Source organism: Desmodus rotundus, chromosome 3 (assembly GCF_022682495.2).
Source record: "Desmodus rotundus isolate HL8 chromosome 3, HLdesRot8A.1, whole genome shotgun sequence".
In the NCBI taxonomy this organism is placed as follows: domain Eukaryota; kingdom Metazoa; phylum Chordata; class Mammalia; order Chiroptera; family Phyllostomidae; genus Desmodus; species Desmodus rotundus.
The window spans coordinates 117127075-117143250 of NC_071389.1; the positions used below are offsets into that span (position 1 = coordinate 117127075).

Consider the following 16176-nt stretch of genomic DNA (forward strand, 5'->3'; position numbering starts at 1 on the left):
GAAGGGCAGATCTGTGGATTTGCGTAAGGCCAGCGCTAGAGGCAGGAGAGCAGCAGGACTGGGTGGCATCTGCTCAGGTGGCCGTCCTTTCCTTGCCAGATGTGCAGGCCTGAATGACAGAGGACCGAGGCTGCTGCCCAAGTTATTTTTCCAGTTTTTCTAAGTCTCTTTTTCTGAGCCTTTTCTGTGTTTCTTCTCCTCTTTTTCTGTGCTTTTAAGGAGGAACAGCATCAAAGGGAACTCTCTCTACTTCGGAAAAGACTAGAAGAACTAGAAACAACACAAAGAAGACAACTAGAGGAACTTGGGTCACCTGGGGAATGATGTTTTTTGGAGAAAAGGCAGATCAAAAGGAATGAAATCAGTGACTCAATAAAGCTTGAAGTTCTAACCCATGTGGCATTTAGATACTTTATTACTGTTGGCCAAAACCCTTGAGTTTACCTCAAGTAAAGGTAACAGCTATATGCTGTATTGCGTGCATGTCGGGATTTTAGAATCGTACTAACGACAAGTGAAGCATTAACACAGCTTCAGAGTCATTTAGAGGATTTATTGACAGCCCTTTGAAAATGTTAAAAAATAAATAAAAGGAACAAATTCACTTAGGGAATCAAATTTTAAAATTATCTTGTTAATTTTACTTGGTTGAATTTGGGGGCATCTTGCCTGGAACATGCCGATGCTGAAGCCCTTCTTCCTCTTCTTTGAGATGCCTGCCAATAAGGGGTCAGTAAACATTTTCCAGTTCACTGTGCAAGAGTTATAAACCTCTAGTTCTTGAAAAAAGATGACAATTTAAAGGTCAGCATAGAAAAATACAACTTAAAGTATCTAAACGTAAAACACTACCTTTTCTAAAATCTCTGTGCACGTAATTTATTAAAGAGCTTAATAAATATTTTTTGTCTAGATATATGGTCTTGTGTTTGATTTTTTTTTCAACCATACAGGATATATTTAGCAATGTAGAAGATCTCAACTGATTTTGACTTTTGAATTAGAATTAACAGAAAATAACACAGTACAAATAATTAAATCCTGTGGCTTTATAAAACAAAAGGTCATTCACTATAAAACTTGAACCTAGTGGGATCCCTTTAGAAGTATTGTTGGTATTTATTTGCCTCCCACTGCTTTGGATCTAACCGAATTACTATAAATGTTTTGTTTCTGTGCATCCCTAAGTATGTCATCATTTGCTTTTTTACGTAACATCATCTTTTAAAGGAATTCTGCTGGAATAACTTCACATCCACAAGGCACAGCTGCAGTCTGCCGAGCCAAGTGAAGTGTCCGTTGTCCAGAAGTCTTCACAGTGGAGAGTCTTAGGTGACAGTGGAGGCCAGCAATGCAGTTGCGCAGCCCTCAGCATCATTTAGGAGAAACTAACTTCACGCACTACATAGTACAGCTGCTCGTTCACACAGAGTACACACCTGAAAACCACATACGTTTCCCTGGAGCCATTTTGAACTAAAACCACCCCCCTATTATTAAGTAGAAAATTTGAAGGAAAAAAAGCAAGAACAGTCCATATTTACATCAAAATGTTTATTTTTGGGATATAGACATTTAAAACATTCATCTCCAAGAACAGCTTCAATCAGGTATACAATAAGAAATAGACTTTAAATCCCTAATACGGAAAAGTTAACAGAATTAATTTTTAAATGCTGCTGTAGACACTAGTGTTAGGAAAAAAAAAAGTTTATAAATGGTTTTGCACCAAAAAAATATGCAAAGAAACTTGAAAATATAAACTGTTTGCCATTTGTTTCTCTGGTTGCTGTTTAACATCGACCCAGTGACTGATTGTCTTCAGCACACATCTAATTTGGCCTTTACTGCGTTTGACTCACGGGTTCCAAATGTGACCTAGATAGTGCTCTTCACTGGAGGATTGACAAACACGCTACATATATTAGTGAATCTTCACACCACCTCAGTGAGGTAGGATAGAAAGAAATATCATACAGAAATTGAGGCACAAAGAGGTAAGTGACTTGCCCAAAGTTCCCAGCAGCACAGTCCCCGGAAGAGGAGGTTAGTCTCCACACAGGACTCATGTGCCAGAGAGCTGGACGGGGACACCCTCGTGGAGCTTTCACAAAATACTCAGATAAAGCTGGAGCTCTTCCTTCAAGTTTTCCTAGCATTTCTGTACCCTAAAGAAGGGGAAGTCTTTTGGGCAACTCTCCTACCGTTGGCTCTCAACTCTCCTACTATTGTTCTCTTCCGAACGCCTTCACAACAAGACTGCAGCAGCCTTGGGCGGGGGCCAGACCTCTCACCTTAACACTTGTAAGTCACCTATTTGGTAGTATTTTTGAGGTGTGTCCATTGGTTGAAAGCGACGGGATCGGGAAGGTACCTGTCAGGGCATAACTGCTTATTTTCTCGGTTCGGTGGGTTGAGGTGTCACCTCTCACTTCTTACCAGATATTGAGGAGCAAAATAAATTGCATTTATCTAAGACAAATTCTTGTTGAAATCCTGATATCCCGTACAGTGTCGGTAAGTTATTTTAAGGAATGTGTGATCAATGTTTTATTTGCTACTTGAAAAAATTACTTTCCTTAAGCTGGGATGGGGAGCACCAAGGATAAAAGGTGCCACGAGGAAAGTTTGACAGTTGCTAAGTATGCTTTTTACTTCTGATTGACTAGAAGGAAAACACAGTGGTATTAAAATTGGTCATGAGCAGCAAAATTTCAGGACTAAAAAAATCAGCAATAAAAAGACTACAGTGTAACTGTATAAGAAATTCTTTAAAAAGAAAGGCATGAATAAGATGAGTATTTTTAATTCTTTCTCTCGTGAGGAATACTTTCAAAAAGTACAGAGTAAGACTAAGATACCAAGTTTTATACTAATATTTTTCAGGCCTTGGACCTCAAATATATATATTCATATATAATACTCCAGTGTGGACAGCAATTTCATGAAATGTAAATGTATCTTTTTTTTAAAATCACACACAAGTATTTATAACCACAGGATTCACCAGAACTCTAAAGCAAGAAGACTCTAGTATAGAAATGTAGGATTAGGGGAGTGAGTTACTCTTCCACAGATCCGATCAAAGTTTTTAGACAGAAATGAACTCATGATTTTTTAAACACCCATCATGTCCACTATCGAATACAATCAGTTTGAAAAAATAAAGTGAAAGGAAGGAACATAACCCTACGACAAAGTGTCTGGATCAAACGCCGTTGCATTTAAATCAAGCCTACTCACTCTCTCTCCTTGCCTTAGAGCCCGCTAATGAAATGGAGGTGAGTGATGGAGTGCGGTTGGCGACCACTGAAAAACACGAGCCCTTTCAACAATGTTGCAACACTGTTAGTTTTTGGTTTAAAAACACATACACACACTCACAAATGCTAAGTGTACACACTACCAAATTCTGCCGTCGACTTTTCCAAGAACTACTGGGGAAAGTTTCGCTGCTGCAAATCCTCGAGGTTGCCCTAACACCTCCGCCTTGTTTCCGAATGACTCGATTCACATTTTGTTTCATCACTGGCAGCGTACCTTTTCTGCAGAGGTGCGGTGTAGTCAGTCACAAGTGCTACCTAACTGTAGTTTTCAAGCAAAACCACTTACATCATTGTGCTTAAGTGGAGACTGTAGTTACAATACTGACACTTGCTTACTGGCCCTGTATTCTCTGTAAACAAGGAGGCTGTTTGCAACAACCACTTCAACTCTATTTACAAAAGGGTTCCCACACTATACACACAGGCACAGTAGTTGGTATGCTTTCCAAAAGCTGTGCGTGTGCCTTGGTCTCTTACAGATAGTGCTCAAAGTGGAACCTATGTGCAAACTTTAAAAATTAACGACGCAGAGTAGCTTAAGCAGCCATTTTGCTCTCAAGTCGTCTGAAGAACTTTGCCAGATTAAGCCAGGCCCCAGAGTGCTCACATCCACTTGCATTTCTTCTTTTCATCAAATAAGACTCTTACATGCAAGAGTTGTTTCTGAGCTTCTTCCAGCCCTCGTTCTCTTTCTAGTTTATTTAGAATCTGTTGACAATTAGAACAGTTATTTTAGATACTGTGGTTTTAGCATTACAATTCTTTTTTTTTTTTTTGCATTCCTGATGCTGTGAGTGGTAAACTCTGAGGCAGATGCCATCATTTTCTTTGATCATTTACATACTCACTTTGCAAGTTGTTTTGCTAAGTCATTATCACAGGATCAACAACACTTTGGCTTAAAATAGAAGCTTGCAAGAAATACCAACTGTTTGCTTACAAATATGGGGCCATACCTCCAAGGCCCTGTTTTATGCATTATGTCACAGCCATTCCAAGCACAGCAAGCATTTCTGGGCAGCCAACATGCAGGCAAGTATTTCTTCTTCAATGCAGCAGGCACAGGGGCATCCTGGTCAGAGGTGACTATTTCCTTTCCCTCCCCTCCCCTCCCTTCCTGGGCAGTCTAGTCCCTCCTCTCCCCCTTCCCACCGCTCCCCTCCCCTCCCCTCCCGTCTCTTCCCCAGTGCTTCCCTTCTAACCTCTGACCCCTGGAAAGAGGGATGCTTATCATGTTTAAGGAACTCATTGCCTCTACCCTACCTTAGCTCTTCACTTGATCTTCAAGTAGCAAATGGAATTGGTGAGCTATTCTCACCATTGACATGGATAGCCTGTCCCAGCATGACTGAGTGGGGGGGAATCAGGGAAGGGGGAATTAACATATATTTGGAAACAAGGCATCTGACGACTGTGTGAATTCCCAAAGAAAAAAATCCAGATTAAGGAGATAGAATCATTAAGGAGAATGGTTTATTGAAATAGTTGCTTAAGTTAGAAAAATGTCATTCTTTCATATAACTAGTGAATACAGAATATTGAATAGGCGATTTAACAAGCTTAGCTTTCATTTTTAGCAGATTACAATCAAGCATAAGCTGGCCCCGCTTAATAGGACCACTACTACTCATCAAAGTTACCTTGAGTCCATGTGGCTGTAGCCCCATTAACTCAAATGTAAATTCAGGCTGGTCCAAAAGTGGGCAACATGAAGCTAAAAGAGGGGCAGCAGCCAACTGCAGGGTCTGGCGTGGTGCCAGGATCCCCCAACAGGCAGGCACCCTGGCCTCCCTTTTCTGGCCGTCTGGGGTGCCAGAGGTGTCCTGAGACCTACAGACTGTTTCACAGCCAGTCCTGGTGACTGACTCACACCGATTGTTTTAATTGTCATGTAAAAATCTTACCTCATCAAAATATTTTACGATGTATTTGTAGATTTCTGTCAAGGCCACTTCTTCATTAAATTCATTTTCATGTTTCTTAAAAAAAAAAAAGAAAGAAAGAAAGGCTTGTTGAGAAATTCTGAAACAACTTCTTTAAAAAAAAAAAAAAGAAGGAACCAAAGATTTTATTTCTACTTTCCAACCATACCTTAGATTCCTGAGTTAAGAATTCTTCCATTTCTGAAGATGACAATGGAGGCAAATCCCTGATTGCTTTGTAATAAGATTTTACTTCCTCTTTGTAGGTTGGGATATCCTTGGCATAGAGAAGTTTATTAGTTGGTGCTTCCTATAAAAAGAGAGGGAGAGAGAAAGAGGAAGCAAAAAAGCAAACACCGCTGAAAGAGTAAAAGGACCACGGGATTTCACAGCACCAAAGTAGCTAAGCCCACCCCTACCATTGCCTCTCGGTAGCGAGGCCTCTTGGGGCAGTAGGCCTTCGTAAGTGCTCGCTGAATGACCGACCGCCATCCAGATACTTCTGGTGAGTCACTGTTATTTTCAGGCAGATTAAATGCTAATATATTCTGCCTTCCTCTCATAAAAGAACTAAAATTATTATTTTGCATGATTTGAGTTACGGTAACAATGGAACTTATTTCAATCATACTTCATTACTAATAGCTGTAAAAAGCCCGAATTAAAACATTTGCTCTCATCCTCACCCACCAGTGAATTTTGGCATTTATAAAAGATTTGATTGTAGGTCTGATGGAGCCCTTTTTATAACCATGAAAGTGGTAAGTGACTGGCAGCGGCAGGTTTTTCTGCTTGTCCTGTTTATTTTAATAGATTGTAAAGGTCTCCCACTGCCTTCAGGGGAGCACTGGGTTGTTTGTACAGGTGGGTCTGATAGCTGATTTTGCAAAGATTCCCTGGCAGTTTGAATGTTTTCATGCAATTATAACAGTGATAATATTAAAAAAATATAAGTGATTTTATTTTAAGTCATGATTTTTCACAAAAGTTAAAAAAGAAAATTCTATTCAAGGGATATAGATAAGTTAGTAATAGGGCTAACATCCTAGTATGTTTGAAAATGTATCGATGGCTTGAATGGCTGTATCATTGGCTTGATGAATTGTGAATCTGAGATTCTTTTTCACTTGTCAAGTTTAAGTAGAACCCCCAAATCATGCCATCATTCATTAAAGATTTTGGGGGGCAGGCAATGGGGGTAGAAAGGTGAACACTGGGACCCACTCTTCAGAATCTTACACTGTAGTTGAGGAGACAAGCTTGCACGGTGCTTCCTCAGAGACCAGTGATCAGTGGCAGGATGGAGAGTAAAGGAAAGGACTGTAGAACTGGGGGAATCAGGGGTTGTAGTAACTTTGTCTGGTCTTAGGCAAGATTTGTAACCTCTTAGAACATCGATTTCCTCATCTATAAAAAGGGTAATATTAACTACCTTGCGAGGTTCTTGTGAGCATTAATTGAAATATACCAAGAACATAGTAATCAGTAAACCAAGCCAGTTTTTACTTTGAATAAATAAACATTTAAGTGTCTTTCAGCGTGTTGTGCACTAAGAAGAACTCTACTGGTCAAATGAAGAAAGTCCATGGGAACTACATCAGGGCAGAGGTCACAGAGTGGGTATGCTGAGGCTGCTCTGAGCCTCCCACCGTCTCTGGTGCACATTAAGAAGCCATGTTGGATGAATGAAATGTCTGTGAGTGAATGAACAGGTACAATTTCACTCAGGTGTGTCCTGAGACAGGAAAGAGATGAGCAAAGGGAGGTGAAACGAGTTCGTGGTAGACTTGGGAAAAGTAAAAGCTGTAGTACAGAAGGGGTGTGGAATGTGCAAGAAAATGATGAGATCAGAAAAGAGACTTGAAGCCCACTCAAGAAGGGCCATGGAAGGTATTTACAATGTCTTAAACAGGAGACTGAGAAGATTCGATCTGCGTTTTGGGGAGAGAACATGAGACGCTGAAAAGGGAAAGTTGGGGAGATGAGATGGACAGAAGGGGCATGGCCATCAGTCAGGTGGCAGTTACCCCAGTGGAGAGGGAAGGAAAGGAGAGGGCAGAGGGATGAGAAGAAAGGGACAGACATTTTAGAGACCGAAGTGAGCAGTAACCAACTGGGGCAGAGGCTGGCAGAAGGAACCTCTTCCTTCATGAGGGAGGAAGGAGGAGAAGTCGAAGACTCTACCTTGAGAGACTAGGCAACTTCAGAAAGACAAAAGTGAAAACGGGCTTGTCTTGCAGAAATGGGGTGATGATGAGCTTAGATTAAGACCAGGACTCTGAAGCATCGATCTCACTGTGTTCCAGGCACTCCCAAAACCCTTTTGCCCGAGAGCCACCGCTCAGCTCCGACACATTTTCTGAAGTGCATTAGCTACAGATACTGCTCCGTTTAGTATACTGGAGTGCCTGAATGGGACCAAAGCTGCTCTCAAAGTTTGCTCTGCATTTTTATCTTTCTTTGCTTTCTTACGCTTTTGCTCAGCAAAGAAAAACCACAGTAAAAAACAATATTGATGTTTTGATTATACACTGACAAACTGGTAATGGTTGAAATCTTAGGGGAGATTTTCTTCCCCAAAACAATTTGTTATATTCAAGTAAATTTTTTTTGGTATATTCAGATGGAATTAATTTAGGCCAATTTTAGTAGTTTTATACTTTGAATTTATAGTTTATTAGTGTCTGCAGAATGTTTTATATTTTGTGGTGAAGAGTTCTGCAATTGGGTGAGTATAATCGACTATTTTGATTTTCCCTTAAAAAATCTAGATTAAAATAGAAATAAGACAGATTTTAAAGAAAAACAAGTTTTCAGTGACATAATTGACTCTTTCTTTTTAGCTGGTGTAATTTTGACCAACTGTTTATTATTTGAATATCTACAAGAAAGAGTGCTTCAGACTCACACAAGAAATAACAGAGCTGGCCTCACCTTCCCGAGTTGCTGCTCCGTGAGAGAAAACGCGTCCATGAATGCCTGGGCAATCACTGACAAACAGCCATCTATGTGTGGTGTCTTCTTAATGTCAAAGACAAACTGCGGGTTCTTCAGGATGTTTACCCAGAAGCGAAGAGGAAGGCTGTTCCGGAAGACACAAGTGTCTTTTCAGATATGGCCATTTCTAGGACGCGGATGCTCTGTCCATTAGTTTGCAAAGGGTGTGTCTGCCCCTGTTACTGAAGTGTGCATCTGCTTTGCCAAGCACACTGAGCGAGAGATGGCAGCAGCATGCAGAACAAGGAAGGGTTAAACTGGCAGAGCGCTGGGAGGGAGGACAGGAGAAGTCTGAAGGTGGCCAATTGACAAGACACAAATTTTCTCCGGAGAGTCCTAGGTTATATTAGATGATGATGACCAATGAGAACAGCTCAGCCAATCTTGAGAATGTGACCTCTTCTCACGCAGAGTGCTAGCCCCTGGCCCAAGCCACCATCCTGAACCAGCTTCACACAGCTCACTCTCTCACACCTACTAGCAACCCTCTTGACGTACAATTAGATCCTGTCTCTCCTCTGCTCAAAACTGGGCTCTCCATCCTCCTCCCGGTGAAACCCCTGCCCAACTGGGCCTGGGCCCTCATCTGCTCTTCACCTGACTCCCAATTCCACTGGCCGGCTTGCTGTTCTTTTCGGGCATTCCAGGCAAGCGTGCACCTCTGGACTTTCGCTTTTGTTTGCTTTTGTTGCTTTAGTTGCTGAAACTGCCTTGCCCCAGATAACCCCATGGTTTATGCCTTCTTTAAATACCTGGCTCACATGTCGTCATCTCTGTGGGGCTTCTGACCACCTGGTCCTGTCCCTCTCTGTCCTCTTTTCCCACTTTGTCCCCTGCACCAAACACCTTCTAATCTACTACAATGTACCTATTTGGTTTATTGTCTGTTCCCACCTATCAGAGCGCAAGCTCTGTGAGAACATGGATTTTTGTCTGTTTAGTTCATTTCTGTATCTCTAGCATCTACTAGTAGCTGGCACGTAGTAGGTATTCAAATAAATATTTGAATATGAACTTGTGGAACATTCAAAGTCCTTTCATAATCTACTTCGCAGCTCCGACCTAGCTGACTACCTCCGTCAAACGGCTACCGGGCCTCTCAGTAGCCCTACTGCCCCGAGACTGCTCCTGCTCAGATGCCACCATCGTGGTGAGGGAGCAGCAGGGCCTGCGACCCAGGAAGGGAGAGAGCCACGGTGGAGCTGGGGCAGGCTCGGATTAAATGGGAGGAGGTCAGACCTAGAGCCCTGGGATTTCAGCTTTTACCCCTTACTTCAAATGGTCTGGCTCACCTTAATGCTCGGGAGGGCTTGAGCTTGCACTGAGGAGTTCTAGTAATTAATCGTAACTCTGAGTCCTATTCTGCTCACGTGCAAAGAACACTGCAAATAGAGGTAATGAGCTATGTTTCCCTCCTGAGGAGAAATTTAGAATAAATTTGGATGCCTTGCCTTGCCTTAGCTTAGCTTAAGATAAAATGTTAAAAAAAAAACTAAGTAAAAGCACAATCCTTTGGCTAATTTTCATGGTATCTGAGTACAGCATTTGACCAAATAAAAGCAGAAATTTCTATACAGAATCAGACTGAATATAGACAGCTTGGAAATTGCAAAGTGATTAATTCTCTGAAGGACCAATCTAATAGAAAACTATTCTCTAATGGAAAACTGTATGATAAAACCACAAAATATTAATTTCTCATCTTTTGCTGGTCAAGCTAAACTTGTTTTAATATTCTAAACAAAGTCTTTTTCATGCATTAAAGATAACAGTTTATTTTAACTTAAAGAATAGGAAGCTCTGCATAAGAATGGTTTTGTTTATTGTTTAAAATAGTAACAGTAAGAAACCGCTTTGACAGGGTAGCTTACCGAGCCAAAAGGCCCTGATGCGGGGATAAATGGACCCTTCTGTAACTGCCATGCCTTTCTTGTCGTTAAGAGTCCGTCCCCGGTGCTCGGACACAGTCATACTCACCTAAGGTTTGTTCTCACCTGTTTGTTTTCCAAATGTGTACGACATCAGGATCTGTGATTTTTTTGTTTTCGGCCTGGGCATCCAAAAAGTCAAAAAAGTACTTTATAGCAAATGGGGCTCTGCTGTTGGGTAAACTCCAAATGCTTCTAAAAAGTTTTTCAAGCACAGAGTGAATTGCCACCTGAAAGACACAGAACATCAGACTTGGGAAATTAAAACGGGTATTGGTTTGGAAAACATGATGGAAAATGAAATCCAAGTTCAGAGAAAATATGCAAAACGGAGAAAAACAAGCGAAGAGAAAGCATATACAATTATCCAACGAGGCCAGCACTCACAGTACGCAACAGTGGGCCTGAAATTCGAGGCCCAGGTTTAGATTTGGTTCAGAGCGTCTCGCTGGTAAACATTGTTTAGTCAAAAGGAACGATATCCTGGAAAACTCCAGCAGACCCAATGCCAGCGCAGGGCTGTATACATAAACCAAGAAGCCACGGATGTTTGGCTTGTACTAATTACGTGCAGCCTGAAACACTCAAGTGATGTTGCTCTGTTCCCAGAATTTTTCCCGTTGCATATATTTCTATCATAGCGTTTTACTGTGTACTTTCCAAAGCATTTGAGTGTTTTATAAACACCAAACAGGCAGAGCTCTGTGGGACAGAAGAGAAAACCAAGAGGCTCTGTCTGTCCTCTACCCGCTGAACAAATCGACTGAGCTGCACGCAGGCATTCTGCTCTCCTCGGGAGAAGCCCGTCGGCAGCAGACCAGGGCCAGGTGCAGATACCAGCGTTTACATTGCTAGTCATTTCATGGGGGGGCGGGGGGCGGGGGAGAACACCGCAGACTTCTGTGAATCCCACTAAAAGCCAGGTAAAGTGAAATCTCCCGATTTGGTATTCCACTGACTTCCACAAGTAACACTTTTAGATGTGAAAGGAATTCTTAATTTTAAAATGGAAAAAAAATCAGTGAGGTTTCTAGTCACTAACTCCCCCCTTCATTTTATTTGCAATTCAAAGAGGGAGTTTTATTGCTCATCCATAATAACAAACAAAAAGGCATAATTACGCTGTCAACCTAAAAAGTAGTGAAATGGTGGCTAAAGGGACAGGGAACAATATTAAATCCCTGATTGGAGGTGTTACAGTAGAAATTTGAAAAGTGCTGTTATCTTTGCAGTTTATAAAAAAGAAAAAGAAGAAGGGGGTAGGAAACGTTTACAATTTAAAGTTTCATTTTGTTTCCCTAGAGGGCACAAGGGATTTGTAACATTTTCACACTTCGGTGGAAATTAAGTCAAACACATCATACACCCCAAGGCAGCCACGAAGGCCTCCCAGGACAGGAAGCGTACCTTGGTGGACAGCAGCTTTGTCAGATACATTTCTTTTACTTTGAACTTGTGCTTCCCCCGATGTCTCTTGCCTTGCACATCTTGGAATGCTTCCGAATCTGGTAAAATCTAAAGGAAGCCAGAGCAGAAGTGTTACCCGAGGAGACCATGCATGCTGCAGAAGGCTTCCAATCCAGCAGTGGGCACAGGAAGGCTGAACTCACCAAATGGCAGTGGTCGTCGGAGTATTCCACATCTGAGCGCCAGACGGGGGGAGAGAAAACAGCCTATTAAAAACAGAACCACGGGCTAATCGGCCTTCTCATAAAACGCCCCGTTTGTGCTGAGAAGAGGCGACTTGAGCTCTTCTACTTCGGCTCTTCACAGCTGCATTTTCCCCCTGCTATGTCTTAAGATCTTAAGAACAGTATGAAGATGGGCCAGGGACTAGAGTGGGAAGCAGGTTCCCTGTCCCTGGAAGGGTGAAAACTGGCCGAAAGACCCCTTACCGATCATTACCAAATACACCCCAAGCACCCACTGTGGCCCATAGGCTACGAGGCATCCAACAGGGAACCAGACAGACCTGGTTCCCACCCGAATGGAATTTACATCCGGGTCAATGAGAAGCTCATACTAGTAATTACACAATTATTTAATTACAACTGATAAAGATTGTGAAGAAGAATTATACACCAAGGAAGTATGTAACAAGGGACTGACCTAGTCTGAGAAGCCTCCCTGAGGAAAGGATGTTGGAGTTGAACCTAAGTGAATGGATAGTTAGCCAGGCAAATGGAGGAAGGGGGGAAACAGGTGCAAAAGTCATGAGGTGAGAAGGAACTTGACCCTGTCTAGAATCCGAGAGAAGGGCAATTAGGTGGAGCTCACTGAACGAGTGGAAGAGTCACAGGGAGAGATGGTAGTCTTGCAAGAAACGTGGCTGAAAAGGGAGTGATGAGTGGAGGCAAGAGAGGGATTTACTTTTTGTTTTGAAGATGAGAGACTAGAATATCTTGAAATGCTCATGGGAAAACATATAGTAGCTGAGGGAGGAAAAGAAAGTACAGGCGACAGGAGAGATTATTAGTGGTGTACAAATGCCCAGAGGGTCGGAACAGAGGGTGGGATACAAAGCACAGGCGAGAGGTGGGCCTTGGATGGGAGGAAGAGCAGCCCTGGGAGTCGGGGAAGCGAGGAGGAAGAACTGGGCAGCCGCACATCGGGTGAGAGATTTGCTGCTGGTTGCTGAGGGAGTTCTGATTTCTGTGTCTCATGAAGTACGGGGTAAAGTCATCGGCTGATGGTCAGGAGAGCTGTGGGTCGGGCTTTGAGGAGAGGGTAGGACTGTGCAGGAGGCAGATGAGATGCCTAGAGAAACAGTGGGAGCGGGCTCAGGAAAGGCTAGCTGCCAGGTTCACCTAGGGCTGGGTGTTGACAGACGGGGTGAGGAAAGGACAGAGGGCCGCAGGGGGTTGAGGGTTAGCAGCAGAGTGATCAAAATAAGGGCTCTTGGTGGGGCTGGGCAGAAGGGAAGCAGAGGCGCTGACTGCCTGAAGGCCCAACGAAGAGATCCAAACACAAGATCCCCAAATACCGAGCTCTGCAGAAGGCTCAGTGTTTGAAGCCTACAGCACAACTCTTCCACTCCTCACGGCACAAGCACACCAGTCCCCCTATGCCAGAATGACAGCCACCCTGTGCAAGGGGGCTTCTGTCACTCCAGCCTGATATAACGACAGATGGTTGGGGGGTGTCCGAGCAGTGTCCTACAACCTACTCAACTGGCCCATCTATTTCATCGGGAGCCCTGTATCCCCTGTTTGTACTGAGCAGGTGGTAGGACCCACCAGGCTCCCTCTAGTACTGAATCCAGGAATCAGGAAGCCCCACCTCCAACCGTGTGAGGGAGGGGTCCCTGCTGGTGAGGCCCAGAACCTTTCTGAGGGCTGAGGACTGTTTGTCCTGGCAGGGCTACAGTTTCTCTGGAAACAAACCTGGAACTGGACTCAGGGATTTCTCTCAGGGCACTGAGCTGTCCCAGTGTCTTCAGCCATCAGGGAGGCAGAAGAGAGTTTAGAGAGTGGCCTAGTGACTTTCCCATAAAAGCTCCCTCTTTAGTTTGTCTTCTCTCCACTGTGGCAATGTTGCAAATGCTATCGCTGGGAGGTTTGGGCTTTCTACCGGATTATCTTGTTTGTTCAGCACTTGCAGGGCCGTGTGATTATCTGCGAGCTTCCCCCACCGAGCGGGCTCTCTCCTGCAGCCCCAGCCTATTGAGGAGTTGGCAAGGAGCTCCAGGACGCAGATGCTGCCCGAGGTGAGGGCTGGTGAGAGGCAGCAACCTCCTCGGTGCTGGGTGTCTGGGCTGGCCACTCTTCGCAGTTTCCTGTCCTTGCCAGGCTCTCATTCTCGAGAACAGAAACAGACCCAAATGGCTTTTCTCTGCTCCCAGAGAACTACATGGCAACAGTGCAGTCTCACCTTTCCTGAGAGGCCAAGGCCATACTTTTGAGGGCCGAGTGAGAACAAGAGGTTAACATTATGTTGGTTACCTGAAGTGAAATTTGCTATCTTCTTAAAGACTTTTATAGTGGATCCATTTGATATCTGAAAGCAAAGATAAAAAATATATGATTTGTCAAAATTTCAAGTATTTCTGGACATCACCCAGGAATTAGATGGCTGGCTGGATTTTACAATCTCACTTTTTAAATCAATATTTATCAAGAATTCCTGTGCTCTGGGCGCTGTGCCGGAAGGTGGAGCTATGACGGTGAGGGAGACACTGCTGTCAAGGAGCCCAGGGCTGCAGAGGAGACAGACCAGGCAGTGCGACGCAGCTGGGCCAAGATGCTCTGGGGCCAAGGGGCTGGTCTCCCCCGGAGGAGGGGAGACAAAGCTGTGCTAGGATACACCTCAGGCTCCCAGAGGTCAAGAGACACTTGGGCCACCCTCCATTCGGAGGTTCCTGCTATGTTAACAAGTGCTGAAACAGGTGTCCACAGAGCTGGTGTCTGGCTGCGGCCGAGCCGTCCCCATCTAGGTGTGTGCCCAGCGGAAACCAGTGTGCAACCCGAGAGTGCGCGATTTGTGACAGTGACTGCCGCATGCTGGAAACGACTCAAATGCCATCAGCAGAATGAATGAATGCTTTGGGGTATGTTCACACAACAGAATGTTACAATGAAAATGAACAAATTACTCTTACATGCCACGTGGATGAAACTCACAATGACGCTGAGCAAAAGAAAAGCAGCCCAACATAGAGGAATGCATACTGTGTGATTCCATTCACGTAAAGCTAAAAAAAATAGTCAAAACTATGAAGTTAGAGGTTTGGGGAAGGGAGCGGGGGTGGTGACCAGCAGGGCGGGGGCTTCTGACTGGCCCTAGTGCAGTGTCCTACTTCCTGGCTTGAGTGGCAGCTACAGCAGTTCCAGCCCATCCGCAGCACACTCACGGTTTGTTCTCTTTTATGCAGGTGTATGATATTTTGAAAAGGCAGCCTATAAAGTCATAACAACTGCATACATTTTTAAATAAAAAATTTAACTATAAAGGACAGTACTTAACATTCACTGATATAAAGTGTACAGCTCAATGACTGTTCCCTGAACTACATACCTGTGTAGCTACCACCCATATGGAGATATAAAACTAAATTTCCAGGTCCTAAGAAGTACCTCCACAATCCCCTTCCAGGCTATAACTACCCCTTCCTTTTTGGACTTCCATCACTATTAGTTGTATCTGTTCTTGAACTTCAGGTAAATGCAGTCATTCAGTATATATTCTTGTCTAGCTTCTTAGGGTCAATATTAGGGTCTGAGATGTGTTGTTGCTGCTACCAGTAGTCTGTCCCTTTTTAATTACTGCATATTATTCCGTGGCATGAACACACTACAAAGAACCGCCGTACGCTAAAAGGAAAGGAGCACTCACACATGCCGAGTGAAAGAAGCCAGACACAAAATCCACAGACAGCACAATCCCATGTATGTACAATGTCCTCAATAGGCAAATTCTACAGATAGAAAGTGGATTGCTAATTGCCTAAAAGCAGGGGTCGGAGGAGTGAGGAGTGACTGCTAATGAGGTCAAGGTTTCTTCTTGGGGCGATGAAAATGTTCTAAAGTTAGTCTGTGGTGATGAATGTACAACCCGGTAAGTACACTAAAAACCACTGAAGTGTATACTTTAAAAAGGTGATCTTTTACGGTAGATAAATTATATCTCAACAGAACTGTTAAAAAATTGCCGCAGATTTAAAATGTGCACGTTTGACAAATAAATGCTTTTACTACCTCGACACACTACTGCAATGCCTGTGTGGAGTCTCGTTTGGAGATAAACACTAGAGTTCTCACCTGAGGCCTTTGGGACCGGGGAAGCCGGGGCCAGAAGGCCTTCCAGTGTAGGCCTCCCCACCCTGCCCAGGAGCGCTGGACGCCAAGATGCAGAGGCAGGCCTCCATCCTTGGGAGAAGCAAACTGCGTTGAGGTGCTGCTCCCCCAAAAGAAGAGGCAGATCATGGGTACAGAAATCCTCACCTTCATTCTGGGATTGTGCTTGTTCCCTCCACCCTAAAGCTCTAAGGCTGTTCTGATTTCTGAT

General features: G+C 43.7%; 2 protein-coding genes across 6 annotated transcripts in view; one reads left to right on the forward strand and one right to left on the reverse strand.

Moving 5' to 3' along the window:
- The window catches only part of CEP83 (centrosomal protein 83), a 128574-nt gene extending 127660 nt beyond the window's left edge, over positions 1 to 914 (forward strand). For all 4 annotated transcript variants that reach the window (XM_053920947.1, XM_053920949.2, XM_053920948.1 and 1 more), the window contains exon 16: positions 220 to 914. In XM_053920947.1, coding sequence (XP_053776922.1) covers positions 220 to 324 — 105 coding nt within the window. In that variant the 3' untranslated portion in view covers positions 325 to 914. The remainder of the gene's footprint in view (positions 1 to 219) is intronic.
- Positions 915 to 1151: 237 nt separating this feature from the next.
- PLXNC1 (plexin C1) overlaps positions 1152 to 16176 on the reverse strand; it is a 149240-nt gene continuing 134215 nt past the window's right edge. The window contains exons 24-31 of one of the 2 annotated variants that reach the window (XM_053920950.2): positions 14115 to 14169; positions 11784 to 11815; positions 11581 to 11688; positions 10240 to 10403; positions 8183 to 8330; positions 5418 to 5558; positions 5231 to 5305; positions 1152 to 4034 (exon numbers count right to left, since the gene is read on the reverse strand). In XM_053920950.2, coding sequence (XP_053776925.1) covers positions 3930 to 4034; positions 5231 to 5305; positions 5418 to 5558; positions 8183 to 8330; positions 10240 to 10403; positions 11581 to 11688; positions 11784 to 11815; positions 14115 to 14169 — 828 coding nt within the window. In that variant the 3' untranslated portion in view covers positions 1152 to 3929. The remainder of the gene's footprint in view (positions 4035 to 5230; positions 5306 to 5417; positions 5559 to 8182; positions 8331 to 10239; positions 10404 to 11580; positions 11689 to 11783; positions 11816 to 14114; positions 14170 to 16176) is intronic. The other variant, XM_053920951.2, reaches the window with a different exon arrangement.